The 19,477-nt window shown below is 36.7% G+C and overlaps 2 protein-coding genes across 2 annotated transcripts in view; one reads left to right on the top strand and one right to left on the bottom strand.

Annotated features, from left to right (window-relative positions):
• Positions 1–175: 175 nt before the first annotated feature.
• Positions 176–2,972, bottom strand: LOC107595886 (FUN14 domain-containing protein 1-like). The gene is made up of 5 exons (XM_016286470.1): positions 2,839–2,972; positions 1,886–2,048; positions 1,656–1,731; positions 1,051–1,179; positions 176–878 (listed from the first exon to the last, which is right to left on the bottom strand). Exons 1-5 carry the CDS (start codon positions 2,855–2,857, stop codon positions 801–803), a joined length of 465 nt encoding a protein of 154 aa, XP_016141956.1. The 5' UTR covers positions 2,858–2,972; the 3' UTR covers positions 176–800.
• A 719-nt stretch (positions 2,973–3,691) lies between these two features.
• Positions 3,692–19,477, top strand: part of LOC107595870 (lysine-specific demethylase 6A-like) — a 41,710-nt gene continuing 25,924 nt past the window's right edge. The window contains exons 1-7 of the mRNA XM_016286456.1: positions 3,692–4,309; positions 4,447–4,510; positions 8,478–8,586; positions 8,666–8,715; positions 11,517–11,575; positions 14,008–14,052; positions 18,083–18,203. Of these exons, the coding sequence (XP_016141942.1) occupies positions 4,149–4,309; positions 4,447–4,510; positions 8,478–8,586; positions 8,666–8,715; positions 11,517–11,575; positions 14,008–14,052; positions 18,083–18,203 (609 nt within the window). The 5' untranslated portion in view covers positions 3,692–4,148. The remainder of the gene's footprint in view (positions 4,310–4,446; positions 4,511–8,477; positions 8,587–8,665; positions 8,716–11,516; positions 11,576–14,007; positions 14,053–18,082; positions 18,204–19,477) is intronic.

Below are 19,477 nucleotides of genomic sequence, written 5' to 3'. Positions count from 1 at the left end.
AGTATTTTTGATGAACATACAGTAGAACCTACTTCCGAATCACTTCAGCCAAGTTATTATGTTACTGTAAACTGCATGATCTATGATTATTGACTGGGTGGCCAAATACTCATAAATGTACTTACCCTGTACAAAATTTATTTATTATTTTTTTTAAAACAGCATTTAAATTAGTCCATGCTTTTGTCTGCAATAAAATATATCAAGATGTTTCTAAACCTTCGGTAAGTTTTTTTTTCCTTGTAAAAAACAAAACAACATGAATAGACCGTAAATAACCAGAAAGACAATGTTTAGTATTTCCACAAACATGTTATTGGTGGGTTATTCTGTATATTAAAAATATCCATCACAAAGTAAAGCACTCAAAAAACAATACATGCCTCTGGACAAGTAAATATTAAGCAAATTATTACAACTACCTCGAATAATGTATTGTCAAAAACAAAATACAATTAAGAAACACTTTAGTTGTACATATGTAACAGACTTCATGTTGATGTCTTTATGATTAAGGGTAGGTAAAATAATATAAAAAATGACAAAACTACCACCAATTTTTTAATAAAGTTATTGGCACAATATCTCTCTCTTCATCGGAATGATTAAGCTATGTACAGTTAAAAACAACATTTTAGAGGAATATATTTAGAACAACAGTTCAGCAAACGTCCACTGCACTGACTGCTTCAGACAATACATCAAGTTTCAGTTTTGTATCGCTGCGATACAGAGATAAGGGAGAATATTAATGTGCAAACTACTTATATCAGTGGCAATAAAGTAGATCCAGGTTTCATTTAGGATGCCAGGCCCAGCAGAAATCCTCCAACAAATCCACCCGAGATAACAATATTCCTCTTCACAAATTCTGTCGACTGTATAGGAAAAATACACCACTTACAGAATGTAGGATAGAGTAACAACTTTCTAAAGTGTTTTGTGCACACACTAAATAATAACACAAAATGCTTTATAGAATTGTGGGAGCGCAAAATAGCTAGTAGACTGTTATATGAAGTTATGATGAATGTATGAAAGAATACCCACTTCTTCTATAAAGGAATTGAGCTCAGGGGCTGCTTTGTTTGCCTTTTTCTTCAAATGCTTTTTAGCTTTATTGACATCCTTTTCCACTTTCCCCCAGTCAACCTGCACATAGCCACTGTGGTTGGCAATCTGAAATGAGAAAAGTAAGATTTCACTCAAAACTGCAAATCTGCTGAAAATGTACTCACCCTCAGGCCATCCAATGAGTTTGAGAAACAATCATTGGAACATATTTGGAGAAATTTAGCATTACATCACTTGTTTAACAATGGATTATCTGCAGTGAATGGGTGCCGTCAGAATGAGAAAGCAATATTATGGATAGAGGGCTTGTATTTTAGCCAGAAGGATCTGTTTGAAGTTAAAAGTCGTGTTGTGGATTATTGTGATGTTTTATCAGCTGTTTGAACTCTCATTCTGACGCCAGCCAACAACATAGGATTCATTGGTGAGCAAGTGATGAAATGCTACATTTCTCCCAAGCACATCTAGGCTACATGGATGGCCTGAGAGTGAGCAAACATTTAGCAATTTTTCATTTTTAAGTAAACTATTCCTTTAACAATGGCTATGACATATGATGCAAGCATTTTAATAATCCATACTTGTAGCAAAAGAAATCCCCCTCCAACAGCAGTAGCCACAATTTTTCCAACTCTCTGAAAAAGATAACCAGCACACCTAGAAGGACAGAGATTTTAAGCAATTAATGCACGTATTATTATGCATTAATGCAGTTATTTCATACATGTAGAATAGAAAATTGAAGTCGACCAATCAAAGACTACAGCACATATGACATAGCTTAGGTTTCTTAATCGATATTAACACTAACCATCCTGTCACTCCACCCATCATGATTTGTGAAGCCACAGAGTACTTTTCTGCAATGGGTCCTGTACTGTTCCCAAAAACACGACTCCACCATTGATGCCTCCTGGCATAATCTGTGATGTTAACCACCTCACACAACTCATCTTCACTCTCTGCATCTACATCTGAAAACAAAAGTAACTGTTATTATACATGAAGTAATCACAAAGCTTTGATGCAAGTGAAAATACACCTTCATATAATTCATTAGGAGGACGTTTAGCATTGGTAAACAATTGGTATTGAGATTATTCGTGTATATCCACCCAAGAACCAATTGTGGGTCGACAACCTGTTTGGCATTATTTTACATTTTAGACTAACCTCTTTATGATCTGATTAAAAAAACAAAGTTGAAAAATAGCATGAACCTTTTATTAGGTATACCACTGATAATAAGGTCACCAACCTCACTTTCGCACCTTATTCTGAAATATCGAACCTGAGAGCAAGACATTATAGACGATATTTGGATTTTTTTCACCGACATGCAGTTACAAAGACATGAATGAGGATTAAAACAGTATGAGGTAATTTCCCGAGATTTAGCACATGATATCTGTACAGTCTGCCGACATAATAATCGATTATTATGCTGCTCTACTACATTGGAAACACTTGGAATCTCATTGCACATAACCTGTATGATTAAAGAAACACGTTGTCAACCAAGACTATTGATTTTTTTCACCGACATGCAGTTACAAAGACATGAATGAGGATTAAAACAGTATGAGGTAATTTCCCGAGATTTAGCACATGATATCTGTACAGTCTGCCGACATAATAATCGATTATGCTGCTCTACTACATTGGAAACACTTGGAATCTCATTGCACATAACCTGTATGATTAAAGAAACACGTTGTCAACCACGACTATTTATTCAAATGCTCGGTTGGCAAATGTATTTACCTTCACCGCGATCCGCCATTTTATGCTGCTCCGTTCACAGCGCCGCAGCTCTACGCAAACTCCTGCGCAATTTACGTGCGATCACGATCCACTTCTTCTTCTTTGGAATTTTTGGTATGTCCACGGACTCAGACGATCGCTTCTATGTGTTATTCACAAAATAGTTTACAAATTGTTTCAAGTGTTTTAAATATTGTTTACCTACAGTATCAGAGGTCTTTACACATACCGTCGGAAGCTGGCTTAATTTCATATAAGAAACACTATATTAGTTGTATAACAAACATTAATAATAATAATAATAGTTAAGCAGGGAGTAAAAAGAAGATAAAGAATTATTCCTTTCTTTCTTTTTCTTTGCTTAACATTTTGAAAGCTGTAACGTTAGAGAGATCTCCAACTAGTGTAAGAAACGAAAGAAAGAAGATATTTGCTCTGATCTGCCTTGTATTACACTTAACCACATAATCTGGAGGAATGAAAATCATACTGACTCATGCAACTCTAACTGTATAATAATAATAGTTAAGCAGGGAGTAAAAAGAAGATAAAGAATTATTCCTTTCTTTCTTTTTCTTTGCTTAACATTTTGAAAGCTGTAACGTTAGAGAGATCTCCAACAACTAGTGTAAGAAACGAAAGAAAGAAGATATTTGCTCTGATCTGCCTTGTATTACACTTAACCACATAATCTGGAGGAATGAAAATCATACTGACTCATGCAACTCTAACTGTATAATAATTGCAGAAATCAGGCAACGTTTTCCTTACATCCTCAAAACCCTACGTTTTCAAACAGACAGACGCTTGAACCAATCACGCGTTTTATGTTGGTGTTACGTAATCATAATAAATCCAGCTGAGCCAATCGCAGCAGGCGAAGATGCGGAGTAAAGTTGAGGGGTTTGTTATTTACCCTCCCCCTTTGAAAGTTTATATGAAAAAAGGATCCCAAGACAAGGCCGATCACGTGGTCCACAACCGAAAGCAGCCATTGGCCAAAACCACAGAGAAGGCGTTCCGACGGCGGCGGCGTGGGTTCGCTTGAGTGACACAATTATAACAAGTTTGAGCTGGCGACTAGGGGGAAGTTTGAGATATTACTAAATAATAATTTACCGTTGAATCCTGCATTGCTCATTCTGCGTGCATTTTTGGTGTACCTGCGACTCATTTATGTCGAGGACCATGTGAAAAAGGGGGTGTTCAGAGGAAATTATTTTCCGTCTATTCTTTTTTTTGCGTCTAGATCTTCGCCAAAAGGTGCTCGGCTTGCGGTGCGTAAATATTTTCGCTGGAGTTTTTTGTCTATGAAATCGTGCGGAGTGTCAGTGCCCGCTGTAGCTCGCGCTGCTGCTGCTGCTGCTGGTGATGAGGAAAAGAAAATGGCGGCGGGAAAAGCGAGTGAAACCGAGGAGGACTTTCCGAAGCTTACGCCGCAAGAAAGGGAGCGCTTAGCCAGCGTAGACAGGTCAGTTAAAGCCCCTTTACTTGCACCGATGACCCTCCGTGCATTTTTATGAGCGTTCCCCGCATGTTAATGCGGTGCAAATGAATGCGGTGCAGGTAAAGTAACACGGAACCGCCTGTGTTGTCCTCTATTTGCAGCACACTATTTGGATTTCAGAGGCTTCATGAAGATGGCGCCAGAACGAAGGCCTTGCTGTTAAAGGTACGAGTGTATGACACTGATGGAGGTCTGGAGACAGACAGACACATAACTGATAATCATATAACATCACTCTGCAAATATACTCGTGTTGCACAAAATAAAAAAATGCGTAGTATTGATACAACACAGTATGCAATGACACTAAAGGGAGTCTGTATGGACATACATATACTTTATTCATCAGCAGCAATACACAGTCAGAATATGTACACAGTGCACAGACAAGCATTGCATTGTACAAAATAATGCAGTGTGCGTTACACTTTTATAATGCTGTAAACCGATATTTATACATTCTATAAAACGCAAAAAGACACTATATACGCGGTATTAAATTCATATTGTACTATTAATGATATACTTAAACGATACAGTAAAAGTTACAGGCGACTTCACTCGCTTACACGCAGTATACTGATTTAAAGCAATAAATACTATATAGCAAAACTGCGTGATTGTTTATCGTCGCAAATTGAAACTATATGATCGCCAAGCTCTAATCTGCTAAATGCGATGGAGATATTAGGATATTGAAAATATTGACTTTTCGTTAAACTGATTTGAGTATCGTGAGTGAAAAGTGCTATACAAATGAAATTGACTATATAGGCTGCAAAATGCATGTCAGTGATGGGGATCTGCTGTAGTTGCTCCCTGCAGTGATTATTTTAAATATTGGTCTGCTTTGAAAGTTATTAAACAGTGTTATATTAGTTTGGGTGCTTGCTTTGTCGAGGTCTTGCGCATGTAAACCGCAGGTAGACTTTGAGAAGAAATGCTATTTTATATGAAGCCATTTTCGCCTATTATGACCTCGTTCACCCATTGTCAGTGCGGCGCTGTAATGAAGAGTTGAGGGTAATGAGGGTGTTGTTTTTATTCGTTTGCATCCGTTTGAATATCAGTTAAACAGGCGAAGGTTGCTTGATTTAATTAATGGTCTTAATTATAGAGAAATGTGTCTTAATAGCTTTTTATTGAGCCACAAGGTGCATCTGTCGTTTGATGATGATAAATACTCCCAGTGTATAAGTTTAGCTAGCCGAGCTGTTAATACTCGGTTAGGCCAAAGCTGTGAATTATTGAATTTATTTGCCGACCTTAGACCAGTCTGTAGGCTGTTGTAGTGTTTCAAGATGAACTGGGAAGGTTAAAAGCTCTGATCCCAGTGGTTTGCCCGGCAGTGGCTACATGTTAGATGGTTAGCATTATGCTAGTCATTTGAATGCTACTGGGCTCTTTTCAGTCCTATCTCAACATTCAGGGTTTCAGTAAAGTAATCAAGCTGCTTACGAGAACTTGTGTGTGGTTTAACATTGCATTTTGCAGATTTGAGTACTTCGTTTGTCATATAGACAAGCAAGTTGACTTTGCTAGGTTGCATTTGCAAGCAGCGTTTGTTGCAGTGCTGTATATTTTGTCACTTGAATTGTTTTATTTATACATATGGCTGTTGTTTACAACATAGGGGAAACATATTTGTGTTTTTAAAAATTCATTGTCATATTGCAGGACCCTTGAAGGAAGCATGAACTGCAGTAAAGTGATAAAGATGATAAAAGTCCATGCACTTAAAGTTTGTTTGTTTTTTCAATCCAAAGTGTAGATGTTAGCTTGTAGACACAACCATACTGTAAGATAATTTGATTAATAGGTTGGAATTATTGTTCATAGACATTTATATTAATTGGCCACAAGAAATGCCGTAAATAATTGATGCAGCTTAAAAAATAGTGACTGTTCATACCAAGAACGATAACTATAATAGTAATGGTTTTAAAAATCATTCTATAGGCCTGATTACACCAAGAAAGATAACTAGACGGCTATATTTGCATCCACACCTATGGACAATAATATTCTGTATATTATAAGCTCTAGCTCTAGTTTATCGTCTTTAAGTGCTCAAGCTCTTTAAAGTTGGGTGGATTGTGATTAGTTGTCAGTATTTTTATCGTTCGTCAGTTGGGGAAAAAAATACAATCAGAGTGATTCCAAAGCTATCATTCCTCTGTGTTCTTATTGTTATAGCTGTGGTGTGGACTTTGCTATTCTTATATAATCACGAATATTTTTAAACCTTAAAAGTTAGTTATCGTCCTTGCTGTGAATGGCTCTTAATACTTTGAGAATAGAGAAGTCCACACCACAGCTATAATGACAACACAAGGGCAATGTAATTGAGATCACGTTCAGAACAATTATTTCCAGCAGATGAATGCTAAAAACATCGATGGCCTAACAGAATCTAACAGGAGCTTAAGCATTTAAATTGCAGTTTTTTGCACTTTAATGTGCTGGGTTCTAATAAACAGAACATTATTGTGCACTGGTGTGGATACTATATAGTTACCGTTATCTTTATTTATTTCCTAGGAGATATACAGGTGGAATGTTTAATTACCATCTCTGCCATGGGCCAGACATTTTGAGGTTGTGGTTGTTCTGACAAGAATGAGACGATTCATTTAGAAATTGACGTGTGCATCCCTCAATCACTTCGCTAGTGCTGTTGTGCTGTCGGTGAGCGCTGCATGCTGTCTGTCTGCTGCTGTGCAACTGTTCCCACAAGCTAGCCACGTCTGTCAAAACGATCAGTGTCCCAGATACAGCCAGCACCTCTTTAAAGACCTTGTGAACGCAGCGGTTAAATGAGCGCTTCATTTTAAGTTTAATTAGAACACGTATTAATGTTTAGCACTGAGATTATTGGCTAAAATATTCTCAAGTTATTTTGGTTTCTAGATATTGTCTAAAAAGAAAATGTTTGTGCAAGATATTTAGCAATGTTGTGTTTATTATTTAAATGAACTGAGTTCTCACATTGAGCTTCGTAAACAAGCACCGATTATTCAATACATCACAGTTTGCATTGGTCAGTCTGAATGTTTAACTTGTATATGTTGCAACTTCATGAATCTGCAGCCCTATTGCATGTTTTATCAATTTAACACACCAAGTGAAATAATTCAAAACACAGACAAGAATACAGAGTAAATATCTCAGTGTTCTGAACTTCTTTTGTCATAGAAAATAACCAGTGCATTTAACCTTTTCTGTGACCTTCAACTCGGGTGACCTTGTAGGTGTTTCAAAGCTTTAAAGCGCCCTGACAGGAGACAAGCAAACAAGACTACTGGTTGGTTATTGGATGCTGCATTAGTATATTTACAATGATGGCTCCTTATGTACTTTAATGTTGCTTTGTCTCCAGCATTCTAACAAAGCAGTTAAAATAAATCTTTAATGGTGCATTAGTAATTCATTTGCCGCATTTAATTTAGAGTTAAGATTGTTAGATGTATTTAAGTAAATGTAACATGTTTTATAAAGCATATAAGTTCAAAAGTATAGGGTTTGCTTTGCATTATGTTTTTGAAAGAAGTCTCTTATTTTCAGCAGGGCTGTGCCTTTTTGATGGAAAATACATTTGTTATAATCAATGCTGAAAACAGTTGAGCTCTTCAATATTTTTGTGGAAACTATAAAGTTTTTTTTGATGCATATAAAGTTCTAAACAACAACGTTTATTTAAGAGTATTTTGTGATGTTAAAAATGCCCTTACTGTCACTTTTGATCAATTGAATGTGTCCTTGCTAAATAAAAGTATTCATTTCATTCAAGAAAATTTGACCGCAAACTTTTGAACTAGCGTATGACTGCTGTTTAATTAGGCAACATGTTATATAATGCAGACATTAGGGTACAAAATATTTCATAATGCTTGGTGAGTGCTGAGATACATGGGTTATATACATTAGAAGTACGAAGATCTCTTTCCATCATATATCAGCACCTTTAGAGTATCTTATGGTAAATATGATCATGGTAAAAGTTGATTGAAAAATATATGTAACAGTCACAATTGTTTTTTCCTGGAAAATTATTTACCAAGTTCAAGACAAACTGATTGATTTCTCCAAGTGGGCGTTCTGACTTGTTTCACATTCACTGTTTGCTTCACAGGCTGTTCGCTGCTATGACGTCTACATCTTAAAAGCTGAAGGGAAAGTGGAGCCAGAGGCGTTTTGCCAGTTAGGTCACTTCAACCTTTTACTGGAAGATTATCCTAAAGGTGAGTTCTGACTTAAGGAATATTTTTTTTATTGTCATTAAAAATGTCACTTAATCTGTTTCTTTTGTTTTCTTCTCAGCATTATCTGCATACCAGAGATACTACAGTTTACAGTCAGACTACTGGAAGGTGAGAGTTGCTTGATTCTTATTGATTGTGCACTTTCACCATTTACGCTTGTTGTTAAAGCCATCCTGACATGTAGGCTAGACAGTGCTAAATGCAAGTGTTAACCGGGTCCAGTGTGTTTTGGGAATTCATTGTGTTACGATCACACCCACTTTCAGAGGTGGTCGTTGGATGCATGTGGTAACATTGCATGTGTCTAATGCAGTGGTGGCCAATCCAATTCCTAGAGATCTACCTTCCTGCAAAGTTCAGCTCCACTCTGATCAAACACAACTGAACCAGCCAATTAAAATCCTTATGGACACTTTATAATCACAGACAGTTGTGTTGAAGCAGGTTGTGTTGAAGCAGGTTTGGAACTGAACAGATTACAGATTTGTGCAAAACGTTGGCGATATTTTATAAATGTCGATAAAGTATTGCAAAATGACGGCGTTTCCATTAACCAATGTTATGCGACTAAAACGTAACATTTTGCCTCTCGCGATAAGTCATGGCAACGGATTTTGGTGGGATATTGACGGATTTTGGCTATATTTATTCAAAGGAGGAGTATCTTTACAGAAGCATCACCGAGAGCCACTTTAGAAACGTGCATGGCGCAGCTGGATACTGGAATAAACACAAGCATTGTGGCCACAATCAGTTTCAGTGGCCGTATCAGAGCCACACTGCACCGCAGACATGTGCAGTGTAAATTGTCTAAGCATTAATGGTAGGAAAGCCCCTTATACTGGAGAGCGGCCACGTATGAAGTGTTTCTTGGAGGTTATAGTACATTGAAGAATGATCATATGACTTTTTTTACATACGCCATGTGACCTGTAAATTCGAAAAAGCCGTTTCCATTGCAGTTTTGCGAATTATTACTTTTTAGCATTGCCTGAAAATCTACCTCATGCGAGCGTAAAAGCTTTTTTGCGATATATGGGCGTTTTTGCGAAATTGACGCATTTCCATTAGGTGTATTTTCAATTCGCAATTTCAATTTGCGTGATTTGAAGGGTAATGGAAACGCGCCTACAGACAATATCAAAAGGTGGTGTAAGTTTAAAACCCTTGTTTTGACGCAATGATTAAAGTCTGCTAAGCAATAATGATACATTAAGAACTAAACAAATGTACATGCACAAGACTCAATGGAACATTTGCAGTATGGCTACTTGTGTTTGGATCGCCTGTAACAGATGTAATTCCAGGTGTCCATTATTAGTGAAAGAAATTCAGTTTGATGTGTCTAGCTAGGTGTAGCTGTCTGTTAGAGAGTTTTTGAATGTGAAATGAGATACTGTGGGAGTGTCAGTAATGGCCTCTGACAGTTCTGGGTTCCAGACACTGTTCTCTCCTTGAGCAAGAATAACGTTTTTGGCTGTGAAAGTTCCATAGCAGAGTAAACTTTCACCGTGTTTTTGACTGCAGATACGGCTGTCGACTATAGAAGTGTCATCTCTCACATATCAGGCACTAATCCTCCGCGTACGGCTAATAGAAACTGATTTCCAGCACAGATAGACTAAATGTTTTTTGTGAGTTATTGGGTAGTTTCTAACTACAAATAAAATTTTTGCATTGGCACTATTTAGTTTGGATGCCTGAATGGAAAATTTGCCAATGGAAACATTTTAGGCTGCAGCTGTGGAAGCTGAAGATTTCATATTTTCTGCAAAGCTTATGTAACCCCTCCCCTCCCCCTTTCCTTGTGTAGGATTTATTTTTTTGCTCTGAGAGTGAGGGCATGTTCTAAATTTGTCTCTGTGCTGAAAGGGTTAAAGGGTGCTGTCTCAGCAGTCAGACAGCTGTGTGTGATTTGTGCAGGTGTGATGAGCGGCCCGTGTGCAGTACTGTCAGCCTGTCAGAGTGATGCACCATGCGCTTTGCAGTCAGTGCTTCTCTGGCATTCTTTATTCTGTGCCTGTCCTACTTCACACTGCTGTCCGAGGTCTTGCGAGACAGCCATCCTTTTTAGATTGTAAATAAGTAGCGTATACTGTCATGCTGGTCATTGAAAGCTCATGTCATTGTAGACTTTGTGATCACATTTGAATAGAGCCGCATTCATCTAAAATGTGAAACCTGGTTTGCACTTTCAAGACAGTCATGTCATTTGAGTGCATTGGAATGCATGAACTGATAAAATGTGTACTTTGAATTCAAATATCTGTCACATAAAAATGCAAATGTAAAACTTTCTCTTACTATATCTACACTATTTTTTCCTGTAGTTCTACTCTGGTTAAAATGCAACAGACTGAAATATAAATTGTTATTGACTGAAAGTGAAAACAATGAGCGGTTGTTTCTATGAAAATAGGTGACTGGGGTTTTTATTTGTTTAACCATACGGCCCAGTCCTAGTTTAATTCTTAAATTATTCACTTCGTCAAGTAACCATCTTGTTTCATCATCTTACGGAAGTGCATTTGTGGGGAAGACAAGCCACAGTGGCTTTCAGTTTGAGTCACGCTTTGCCTCTGAGCACAGATAAGTGGTTCAGACTTGATAATGTTTCATTGATCCATATTGTCTTGCACATTCCGTTATGTAAATATAACCTTTTGTGGTTGCGGGAGATGAAGACTTTGGCACTTTTTTAGTTTAACACGTGCTCATTAGCCACAGACGTTTCTGTCCCCTGCTGAGCACAGATGTGTCAGACCTGCTGTGAGAGTAAACCAGCCCTACTCGTTCTTACGGTGCCATCCTTTATTAGAAAGTCAATTTGCTGTTTAATTCAACTATGATGAATTGATGAATAGTTTCTTCTCATAATGTTTCTAATTCTCATCTTCTCTTTTTTCCAGAATGCTGCCTTTTTATATGGCCTTGGTTTGGTTTACTTCCATTACAATGCTTTTCACTGGTAAGTACACTTACTATGTGTTCTGTAATGCATTTGTTTTCTCATGCATTCCATCTGGTTTCTTTTTCTTTTCTTTTTTTTTTAAATCTGTAACATAACATTGTTGAAATAGCATCCCTAATAGCATTTTTCATGACCTGAAGTGTGATGTTGATGCTTTCTCAGCTTACAGACTAATTAGAAATTCTGTATTTTGTTATCCTCCTTGTTTGTCTTTTTAAAAATTATTTCATTTTTTACATTCAGTCTATAATTTTTTTTTGTTGCTAAAGTCTGCAGAAAGTATGTGCATTATTTTTTTGTCTATTTTCTGTCAATGAATTACAGAAGTGTTATTTTGGAGACAGTATCTCTTGTTTGGTTTGTGTTAAGTATGGCTGAGCAATTAATTGAATTAAAATTGTTGTTGCAAGATGTGATTAAACCACAAAATGTTGGCAATTAAATATATGGTCTGCATGCACTGTGTGGTTCAAAGTAAAGGGGCTCTTCATTCTCCTTTTGTTTATAGTCTACTAAAATACAAGTGTTTGTGTAAGTGGGCTGTTTTCAGAGTGGCTTTCAGTTTGTACATGATACACAAACTTAGTTTCAGGAGGTGATCTGAGTTTGGTTCACGTCAAAGGGCCCGTTATGATTAACCTACAGCATGATTGTTTGTGTTCCTAACTCTGTATTTGTGTCTGCATCGTTCTACAAGTATACAGACAAAACGCTAGTTGGCAGTGCTGGCTACAGCAGCAAAGCACAAGCAGAAAACATTGCTGGAGAAGTGGCAACAATGTTGACAAATAGACAGATACTTTGGTGCAAATGCATTTAATAAACATTGTGAAATTCTCTTTTAAATCTCTGTTGTTCTTTGATATTGCATATGGATAAACAATGATAATGGACATCACTTGATTCATTCACAGTTTGTGACCTTCTCAGTCCTCACTTGTTTCATTAGAAGCTTAAAAATGCAACTCTCAGGCACTAGGTGATTAAATACTGCAAGATGCGATAAAGACATCCATTTGATTTGTGTTCAATGTATTAACTTTGTTAAAGAATATCTCTTTGGTTTTGAGACTTTAGTCTTTGCAACTTAGGGATCTTATCTATGCACAATCAGCTTGTAACACTCCAAAGAGAAAGGAAAACTTGAAATCGCATCATATGACCCCTTTAACTAGGAGTTAAAATTTGTTGTTTTGTCTCAACCAAGTAATAAAACTGGGTCAGATTTGTTTAAAATACGCAATATTTATTACACATGGGCTCTGTACAATATGTCTCTCAGTGTTCACACAGAGCTTGGGATAATTGGTCACTGTAACACTGTGTATATATATATATAGTTTTTTTTTAGTTTTCTTAAATTAGTTTTTTTTTTAATGTCTCATGTTTGTGGTCAGTGTAGTTGTCTTTACTAGTTTACACAGGTTTTTTCAAATATTGAGGATTCATAAGGATTTACTTATATTGTCTCTAGTCAGGTTACATCAGATTACATTTAACATTCAAGATCTGCCGAAGACCAATATTGTGTTTAGCTTAGGCCTGTCACGATAACTTTTTGTTGTGCGATTTATTGCCCCAGAAATAATTGCGATAAGCGATATTATTGTCATTTTAAAGACCATTTTATGCCACTGAATATATAATCATAATGTAACAGCATAAAAATGCAAGAAGGCCTACACACTTCCATATGACAACAAACTTTTAATTTTTAAGAATATTTAGATCATGGAAATTAAGTATCAAAATATTCGATAGCTTAAACGTGAATAAATAGTAAATAAACATTTTCTGTAGAAAAAAAGAAAAATGCACAAAGATTTTTCCATCTACAGATTTTTCCCTGACCTTTTCTCTGTAAATTAAGGGTGCACACTATTGTTGAAAAACACAATCACTACTTAGCAGTCAGATGTCCGTATGCACAAAGGCACAGACCCCTAAACAAGACCGTATCTGCAGATGAAACTTTTTGTAGAAGCATTTTTTAAATTTGAACTAGCACCTCATGACTACACCACGTTATGTACGAGAAGCTGCAAAAGACACAGGCGCAAGTGGAATGTACAAAACATAATGTAAATATAATGGGCGATATTTTGCGTCACCAAAAATGATTGAGGTCATGTACATATATTGCGCGATAAATCGATATATTGATTATTGCGACAGGCCTAGTTCAGCTGGTAATCTTGTTCCGTCACTGAATGGTGGTTGGGTCTTAAAAGGATTATGGGAAAAGCATCACATTCTCTCATTCATGAATCAGTTAACTTTTTTTCCCTCCCCAGTAGTTTAAGGTCAATTTTATATATTATGTATAACATATGACATTTGATAGGATATTGGTATTGATTTGGCAAATAAATGTACAGATGGTATGTTGTGATATTTACTACTGGAGGTCCCCTCTTTCCTTGTCTTAGGGCAGTGCAGCACACCCCCTCAGATGCCCATTCTGGACTGAGAAGGTAGGCATACCATGTTGGTTTTGTAAGGGTATGCCTCAGACATGCTCTGTAGATATCTTCAGCTTGCTCAAGTGGCAAGAATATTTGCTTTAACTTGGCATATATAGAAGTACATTGATGTGTATATTCGATTAAAAAGGAATGACGTGTTGATAGCTGTTAGAAATAAACCATCTGCATCGTTCAACATTTGGTATGAAAATATATGCTGCCGTTTTAGGTAGTTGGGGTTGAAAGCACAGATGACAAGCTCGTATTTGTTAAAGCGCTTACATTAATTGTGAAATGTTTATTTATTTATTTTTTTTAAGAAATCCTTTTTTAAATCGTCCTTTTGATTAGTGTTTGCGCCATGTAAAAATGTACTTAATGGATATAGTTGATATCATTGCACAGGTTAAGGTTGGCTTGCAATTCTGTTACATAGTGTCATGCTAAAGCATATGATATTACGTTTTGTGAAGTTAAGGTTTGTACTTTTAAAACTGTATAATTGAACTTTTTCTGGGATATTGTCTTTCCCCATAGACTTCTTTTGTGAGTTAGTGTAAAGGCATGGTTTTTTTCCTATGGTGATGTACAATGTCACAGATGCTGTTGATGTAGTGTAACTATTATTCAACCTGGAGCATTCTGATTTGTTCTGTTTTTTTATGGTCCCATATAGCTTTCAGGTCCTTGACTCGATTACTCCTTGAAAGTCTAAACATCTTTGTCACGTTTTTGTCCTGTAGGTCAAGTAATCCTATTGTCTGTAACTTAAATCATTAATTTCAGTGTGCAGTGATTTTAGAGCATGTGACCCAGTCATGGATTCTTGCTTGCTAGTAAATGATGAGGTAAAGGCTGTGCCTTTCAATTCCCAAGCAGGAAACTGAGATGACATGCTTCCCATTTTCACTCTCTGTCTCTCTCTCATTCTTTCGCTCATTCTAGTCCACTCCCATGCCAATTGCACTCATTCTGTGATCTTCAAGGCCAGAGAGGTTGAGAGACAGAGAGATGCATATGTAGATGGCAGATATGTAATTATTTTCCATACTATAATAAGATGATCTGGCCGGATTTTGTTTATAGTTTGTGATCCTAAAGTTTGTGGTTAAAGTAATCTTACTTGCCTTTCATTTTTCTATTTGTGGAGTTTTGAGATGGAGAAAGCAACTGTTTTTTGATTAGCTATGTGGTTACGTGCTGGGTTGGTTGTGTCATGGGTTTTGGACTACATATAACTTATGAAATTTAGTTTACTGGCTTCCGGTACTCTTAGCAAATCAGTTGTCCTGACTTGCTTAGATTTTTGGTTTGTGTGTTGTGTAAGTGGTCATAGCAGAACAAGTGAGTGGGATGTTGATGCTTGATGCTGAATATTTGCAATTGGAAACAAAATTAACCAGCATTGGGACTTTACTAACAAATCGACAATTGATTAATTGTCGATAATAATTTAATCAGTAAAACGAATTGATGGTTGATTAAGCAAGATGCGTAGTTTTGGGGTACGTGTGAATGTGCAAAACACTTGCAGCAGACACAAAGAAGCGAGCGAGTCGTTAGGCCTGTGAGTGATGGAATTCTATTGCGCAAATAATTCACAATGTACAAAATATGCTTTGTATTGTTTCTATTTTAATGTACTTTTAAAGTTTGGATCACATTAAAAGTCTTTGAACATCAAATATTGGGAACAGGTCAGAGTCCATCTCTTGTCTCATATCTTCATGTTTTTTCCCAATATTCCTAAGCAACTGACACCTGTAAATGGTCAGAAAAGCAAATTATATTTTCAGCATGAGCGAGACATTTATATTGGATGTTGAGCTGAGGGGAGAGTGTAATTGAATACCTGTGTCATGCTGAAAAAATGGATACAATATCTATATATGTACTATATACTGTGGTCTGTGTGGGTCCTAATGCCCCAGTATAGTTACACTATACTGTCAACAAGCACCGTCCTTCGGATGATACGTTAAACCGAGGTCCTGGCTCTCTGTGGTCATTAAAAATTCCAGGATGTCTTTCGAAAAGAGTAGAGGTGTGACCTCGGCATCCTGGCCAAATTTGCCCATTGGCCTCTGATCATCATGGCCTCCTAACAATCCCCATATCTGCTAATTCGCTTCATCACTCTGTCTCCTCTCCACCAATAAGCTGGTGTGTGGTGGGCGTTCTGGCGCACTAAGGCTGCCGTCGCATCATCCAGGTGGATGCTGCACACTGGTGGTGGATGAGGAGATACCCCCTGACAATGTAAAGCGCTTTGAGTGCCTAGAAAAGCACTATATAACTGTAATGAATTATTACTATTATTATATATTAGGGGTGTAACCTATTGAACCATTCGGTACAAGGCTTGTGTTTCGGTACGCATTACAAACTGAACGATATGTTGGACTAATCAATCCTATTATATTTGGAAAATAAAAGAGCTTAAAGTGTGAAATATAATGTTCTCAGTGCCACTGCACTCAACAAGACAGCCCAAACGGCGTAACAGGCAACGTGCTGTCTGCCCTGTGATAACCTCCTCTTGCTGGGGTGCCTCGAAAGATGACAATCTTGTATCAACGATAGCCAGAGATATTGGCAATATTAAGAGGATCTGGCATTAATGTAGGCCTGTTACATTCTTATTTTTATTAGGCCTATTATTAGTAAGTTGCTTTTATTATTAAATTAAAATGACAATTAATTTGCCCCGCAATCATTACTGCATAACTGACGCACTGTGAGGATAACAAAAGATATTTAGCCTACTCAATTAAAATGTTTTTAAAAACGGTCATGAATTATATGCATATAATTAAAATAGTAACACTGCAGTCATCGATAAAAATCAGTGTGATCCATTTCATTAATTTGTTCCCTAGTGAGCCTATGATTCAACTAAAATTATGTAATAAGTCGTGAGAACGAATTCTTAATTTGTGGTAACAATATCTTTCATGTTCCCCAAGACTCACAAATAAACTTGACGTGCCCTATTTTGTCTAACAAGCACAAACTGTGTTAAAATTGAATGTGACGAGAGATAAAGACTGAAACCCATGAGATACGATATTTCTATAAAATAAGTAGGGTTAGGCTAACAATACTATCTGTCGTTTTGGCAAGTAAAAATGTATATGGTTATTAGCTTTTTTTTCTTTTTTTTTCTTTTTTTACCACAGTAAGAGATGTAGAAACAGGGGTTAAAAGTGAATGACAAGAAAGTAAACATTTATAATCCTCTTCGAAATTAAAAGATGAGATGGTGAGTATTTGAGAAAAGAAACAAGAAATATTGATAAATCTGTGGAAATTCGCGACCAGCCCGCAAAACTCATAATAAATGTTGAATTAAAATGAATTGAATTATTATGCCAGTCATCATGCTAATTGATCTAATGAACTCATATAGCTTTGGCTCTTGTGAGAGTTATGTGATTTACAGGGAATTAAAAAATTATGATAAATCTTTGCGTTCTGTTATGCAGAGCTCTCGCACACTGCAGTGCTCTGCAGAGAGAGCAGAAAAGACTGTTTGGAGGGAAGGGAATAGGAGGGGGATTGGGGCCATTGAGTTCAGTGGGCCGTTGCTCTGCAAAAACACCCTCTGTTTTTCTGAGTGAACATTGTATAAGCAAGCAAAACCCACTGCTGTGAGCCGACCACGTGTTGCAATCTCTGTCAGAGGTGGAGATTGTGTGTAATATTCAATGTGTGTGTGTTACTCTGTCTTTTATAAATCTGAATGTCATATATACATATGTAATAGAGGTAGATGGCTTACAACAGGGTCGACCATGAAGCTTGAGTGTTTCACTAGTATTTCCATTGCAATGATGCTTCTGCTGATAGCTTTTCCTTTTGAAGCTCATGCTCCAGGCAGTTTTGCTATTTGTTGCTTCAAATCATACTTCACATTTTAATTTCAGATATTTTTTTGATTGTTAATTATAAGTTAATCATTAATTATTAGTCGCATTGTATACATAAATTAGTTTGTCCCTTCCTTGAGATTTCTTTTGCTGTTTCTTGTCTTCCACAGGGCGATTAAGGCGTTTCAGGAGGTGCTTTACATTGACCCTAGTTTCTCAAGAACCAAGGAGATCCATCTGCGGCTTGGCCTGATGTTTAAAGTCAACACAGACTACGAGTCAAGCCTCAAGGTATGTCTTTTAACAGCTCTGTCTCCCTCTCTTCATTACATTTAAGCATTTATGCATTTGGTATATGACTAGCATTGCATTTAGCTTTAGATTTTTTTTAATTCGTGCATTCCCTGGGAATCAAATCATTAACCTTGGCATTGCTAGTCCCAAACTCTACTGTTGGAGCTACAGTAGCTACTAGGGATGCAACAATACAGTAAACCCACAGATAAATGCATATCGTGGTTTTTGTTTTTTTTAACCATGGCTTTTGGTTTGGTTCGGTTCTGATGGCTTGACACATCAGAGTGTTTTTTACGATTTGCAATTTAAAATGCGCTTTTTAAAATATTAAGAAAAATCGAGCAGTTTCAATTTGCATCCAGTTTCTATGTAGATAGTTAGCTATTTGAATAAAACCACCTCCGAGCCATATGTCAACACGCCCCATGGAAGAGAGGGATGGGGTGAGCAGTTGCTCATTATCATTTAACGACACATGCACCGGAATGGGTCGCTGTGAACAGAGCTGTTTTTGACAAGGTAGAAAGAGTGTTGTTTTACATGACCATTGAGGAATTTGTTAGACATTTCATGAAGACCCTAAAGAAGCGTACCAACTTATGGAAAATGGGCATCCGATGTCCCCTTTAAAGCCAATATTGTGTTAAATAAGAAAAGCATGAAGTAGACATTACAAAAAGTAGCTTTAGAAATATTTAATTTGATTAAACATAACATTTTATACACATAAACGTTTAGGCTATAACGGCCTAACATGAACTATAGAACATAAAAGAAGATCATTTGAGAAACACCTCAGTATTTTTTGTTCATACAATGAAAGACACTACAACAGAACGGCTGGAACGCTTTTCCATGTTGGGTTTATTTTTGCTAAATAAATAGTGATCCGGTGTGATACGTCATGTTTTTATTCATCTGAGGTTAAGGACCAGATGATTTTTTTTATGTTCTGATATGGAAAACCATGGAATTCAACAGGGTGTTATTTCTTTTTCACTTGACTATATATATATATATTAGGGATGCACCGATATGAAAATTTTGACCGATAACCGATTATTCTTTATTTTTGAAAGCCGATAACCGATATGTTGGCCGATAAATCTATATCCAAATTGTTATATACTTTTTGAGAGCCTGATTACAAAAAAGGTCTCATCATTAAAAGCCACATCCCAAACGCTAAGCAGCCTAGTTTGAACAGTGTACGTTTTAAAAATATTTTTACTCTCCCATTACCAAATTTAGTCATAAAAAAAGTCTTA

The sequence above is a fragment of the Sinocyclocheilus grahami genome, unplaced genomic scaffold (assembly GCF_001515645.1).
Source record: "Sinocyclocheilus grahami isolate Dianchi unplaced genomic scaffold, SAMN03320097.WGS_v1.1 scaffold209.1, whole genome shotgun sequence".
Classification (NCBI taxonomy): Eukaryota; Metazoa; Chordata; class Actinopteri; order Cypriniformes; family Cyprinidae; genus Sinocyclocheilus; species Sinocyclocheilus grahami.
This window is presented reverse-complemented; position numbering and strand designations above follow the sequence as displayed.